At 41.2% G+C, this 4,354-nt stretch overlaps 1 protein-coding gene across 1 annotated transcript in view; it reads right to left on the bottom strand.

Moving 5' to 3' along the window:
- Positions 1-4,354, bottom strand: part of LOC103372975 (DENN domain-containing protein 1A-like) — a gene marked incomplete at its 3' end in the record, with an annotated part of 23,147 nt that overhangs the window by 11,060 nt on the left and 7,733 nt on the right. The window contains exon 2 of the mRNA XM_008302762.1: positions 952-1,016. Within this exon, the coding sequence (XP_008300984.1) occupies positions 952-1,016 (65 nt within the window). The remainder of the gene's footprint in view (positions 1-951; positions 1,017-4,354) is intronic.

Raw genomic sequence — 4,354 nt, 5'->3', positions numbered from 1 at the left:
GGTAGAGATCAATAATTGTTTGTCTACTGCAGTTCTGCCTTCTTTTCGTATTGATTTTGTTAATCATTTTCTATTCTTTGACTTTTATTGCCCACTAAGGTTCATGCCTTGAAGCACTATTAATTATTGTCTTCCTGACTCTGTTCAAGGGTGATCTGTGGCTGCCTCCTCATCTATCCATTAGCATAGCCTTAGCCACTGTGACAGCAGGTCATGTCCTGATTTGTGGAGATGGCTGTGCTTCTTTGTTCAGTTTTGCAGGTTGTGTCTCTGCGGAAAGATGTGTCTGTCAGGTAGAACAGAGTGTTAAAGTCAATCTGAGTTTAGAAAGATGTTAAAGTGCTCAAAATAGCATCAGTTGCAGTCTAGGAGGCACAGCTAACCTCTTAGCGATAGCTGCAACTTAGCACCATCAGCATAAGAAGTTCCAGCTGCGCTACTTGTTAACACCTAAAAGAGAATTATTGGGGTCTTCCTGTTTTACACTAGGAGGTGGAACACAGCACTGTTTATTACATCTTCAGCATTGTCTGCTGCCTCACCTTCCAAACACAGGAGCAGTAATTCATTGGAGCTTCTAAGCTCTGCAAATATGATGTGCTCTGCCTGTAGCTGTGTAAACAATAGTTGTGATCTGATTGGCTGTTACAAGTCAGGGTTAGGGCGTAATAGCCAATCGGGTAGAGCTGTGGGTGGGACATTGCTTGAGACCCCAGAGTGACTGTAGAGAGAGAGCCTGTAGAATAAGAGCCAAAGGAGACCATTTCCTCATGTTTGAAATAATGGGCCAATAAAAATAACAATACCAATAATCTAAAAAATGCCAAATATTGGCATCAATAATCAGTCGGGCTGATACACAGTCGATCCCTAACACATTCTATAACAAGAATGCAAGAGCAAATGTCTGTAGTCCAGGATTAGCTGTACCTCCAGCCTTTAATGACTTACCAGAGCTGTGTGTGCCTGGATGGGACACCTCCAGATACACCTCAAATGTGGACTCAGGGCTCTCCCTGGAACAAAAAACAACAAATTATCTTTGTGCTCTCAAAGTCAGAAAAAGCTTACTTGTCATTTAGTAAAGAGCACAAGGTCTATTTCAAATTTGACTAATAAGCTAGAGAATCTGTGTAAAAGTTAGTTTGCTTTTCCCAACAAACAACTACACTTTAGTTCTCTGTAAGTTAAACTATGTAAAAACATACACATTTATTCAATAACAAAGTGCTAGTGGGTCAGGCCTTTTCCTCCTAAAGTCTTACTTGGTCTGGTGTAACCAGTAAGGTGAGTAATGTTAGCCAGTATTGCTTTATAACTACAATTACTTAGTTAGTGCTGACTTTTTTGAGCAATATCTGGCACAAAAACATCATCTTCTCTCTCATTTCCACTAGCACACGAATAGAATAGCTTAAACGTTTACACAAATCACATAACATTCATCATTCAACATTCATTTGTATGTGCAAGGGCTACTCTTCAGTAAAAAACACAAAACAGGGTTCTGAATTGGAACTGGGTCTTCACAGGTCATATTTAAAGTCATTTCTTTTATTTATACTTGAAGAAAACTCAAGAATGAGCTCTGGTAAGTTGAGAATTGCAAGAATTATATATGATTCAAGATTCAAGGCCTTTACTGGTCACAAACACATTTATACATAGTATAACGTGCTGTGAAATGTATTTTGCACTTGTTCCACACCAAAACAATAATAAGGATAAAGAACAAAACACACAAGAAATATATACATATATATAAAATAAAATTAATAAGTCAAAGTGTCAAATAGTGTAAAAGTAGAAAAAAATACAATTGAAAAAAATATACTTGTGAAGCTGATTGTTTTAAATGAGCAGGAAGTCTTACGAGTCCATTACCAGGCAGCAAGAACACTAGCCAATCAGAGCCTGCCTTTCAGTGCCTGCACAGTTCTGCTGGATGCTGAAGTGTACAACAGGCCTCAAGACGTCCAGAATGATGACAGCAAAACGTCAGTAAGAGACTGATCCAACGCCCAACAGTTCATGGCCTGGTTACAGGATGTTGATGACAAGTTTGATATACTTCACAAGGCTAAAAGTAAACACTTTCATTGTCTAAGGAGTCTACTGTTTCAGAGATCAGCAGGCGNTAACCACTTTATTACACTTGAGAAATGGCAAAGCAGCCTAGACCCATGTAACAGCATTAAAACTAGATCACATCCACTACGCCAATAACACAACGGATGTTATATAAAACAAACATACCGAATATGCTGGGAGAGGTGTAATGAAACCATGAAAATGTGGGAGGGAGAAGTCCATGTGTGGGTTATGTTAAAACTGACATGACTTGGCCATGAGCATAAAATGAACTGCATGACTGCCATTAAGGGGGAACAAAACACACAACATGACAGTTAATGTATGAGGTGCTGTGTATTTTCTGTCATATAGTAATAATGACAGGTATCTGCTGTGGCACTCATTTGAAAGGGAGACATATTTATGGATACTGTTGTCCATGTATTTGTCATACAGCTGGAGAAATCCCCAGTTGTTTGTGTCTACTGTCTATAAAATTGTTCCAGATGGGTCAAACGGAATAAAAGAAGGAAACCAGGAGTTAGGGACGGAAAGGAAACAGAATAGGGAATTTAAACAATGACAGGTTAGGAAAACCAGAACAGCAACGTGAGAAATATCTCAAGAGGTGATTGATTTTACTGCTTTCCAGAATTCTGAGGCATCTCAAAGAACATAACAAAGAGCTCAGGGTGTCAACCAAACCTCCCAACTCCCCAGATACCGCTCTGATTGAGCATCCCCAGTAAATACTGGAACAAGCCTGATCCACAGGGGCGCCACCCCACAACCCACAGGATCCAAAGGAGCCACTGCCAATATCCTCATGCCTCAGACCACAGAATACCTCTACAGGTTTAGTTTTAATGCCCTGATGAGTCAGAATGAGGAGGACCTACACAAATATAGACAGGTGGCTTTATGTTACAGATGATTAGTGGAAACAACATACTACAAAAAGAAGAACTCTGTTAAGTCTTTGAATGACCTCAGGCCTGTGGCTCCCATATGTCTTGTGATGAAAGCTATGGAGAGGGTCATAAAGAAGCACATCACCAAGGTGACTAATCCACTGATGGATCCCCTCCAGTTCGTGTACTGTTTGAGCAGGGGGGGGGTTGCTGATGCAAAAACATACATCATGGACACTGTACACAAGCATCTGGAACAACCCAACACCACAGTCACACTCTTGTTTGCAGACTTCTCCTCTGCATTCAACAACCTACAGCCACACATGGTGGAGATACTCTCCACCTGCTTCCACCTGGAGGACCAGCTAATCTTGTGGATCATGGACTTCCTGACTAACAGGTCAGAGAGAATTCTGGTAACATCTCTGACGTCTTCTTCACCTCTACAGGCTCCCCTCAGGGCTGCGTCCGATCACCTCTGCTCTTCATCCTCTATACTAATACCTGCAGGTCCACCCACCCAGTCTGTCATCTGGTTAAGGACACAGATGATACGGTTCTACTGTCCCTGTTCTCAGGCCCATCAGACTACCACAGTTCAGCACTCCAGGAGTTTGTGAAGTGGTGGGACAAATCTTCCCTGGAGCTAAACATGGAAAAGGCCAAAGAGATGGTGATGACTTTCTCCAGGAAGGAGAGGACGCTGGCTATGGTAGCTGTCAGCACAATCCATTAGTAGACGTTGGAGATGAATACAAATACCTGGGCACAATTTTTGGTAACACATTCAAATTTGCCTCCATATGATTGAGGAGGACACAGTCATATTGTGGAAATCAGTCATTCTGGACAAAATTGCAGATGTTTGAACCCAAAAGCCAAACAAATACACCCCCAAACTCTGGCCCCCAAATTCAAAAGCGCACATCACTACAGGAACAACACTAACAACTGGGCTGACAGTCCAGCTTTAAATCATGGAAGACGATGTTTCTGCCACATAGCTGAAGCAAAACAACCATAATATAACACATTTTCAAATGAATGACATTATCACACAAATGCAGCATCGAAAACACAACTGAGAAAAAATAGAGTTAACTGTTCAAATTGGTTTTTCAAAACTACGGTGACCGAGGAGAGGATTGCAGGTTTGTTGCTAAGCTAACAAGAAACAAGAAACAAGATACAGCATTTCAAATTATGCATTAATACTCCCACTGTACTTGTAAATTTGTGCTTTCAGGTCTAAGTGATACCAAAACCAGAGTAAACAACAACCCAGTCCATCATGGCCCAGACCATCAGCAGAGACCTCCCCTAAGCAGGACCATGCACATGCACTCTACCACACCACTAAAAATTTT

Source organism: Stegastes partitus, unplaced genomic scaffold (genome assembly GCF_000690725.1).
Source record: "Stegastes partitus isolate 25-593 unplaced genomic scaffold, Stegastes_partitus-1.0.2 Scaffold1874, whole genome shotgun sequence".
NCBI lineage: Eukaryota > Metazoa > Chordata > Actinopteri > Pomacentridae > Stegastes > Stegastes partitus.
Note: the sequence above shows the minus strand (reverse complement) of the source record. Positions and strands in the feature narration are given on the sequence as shown.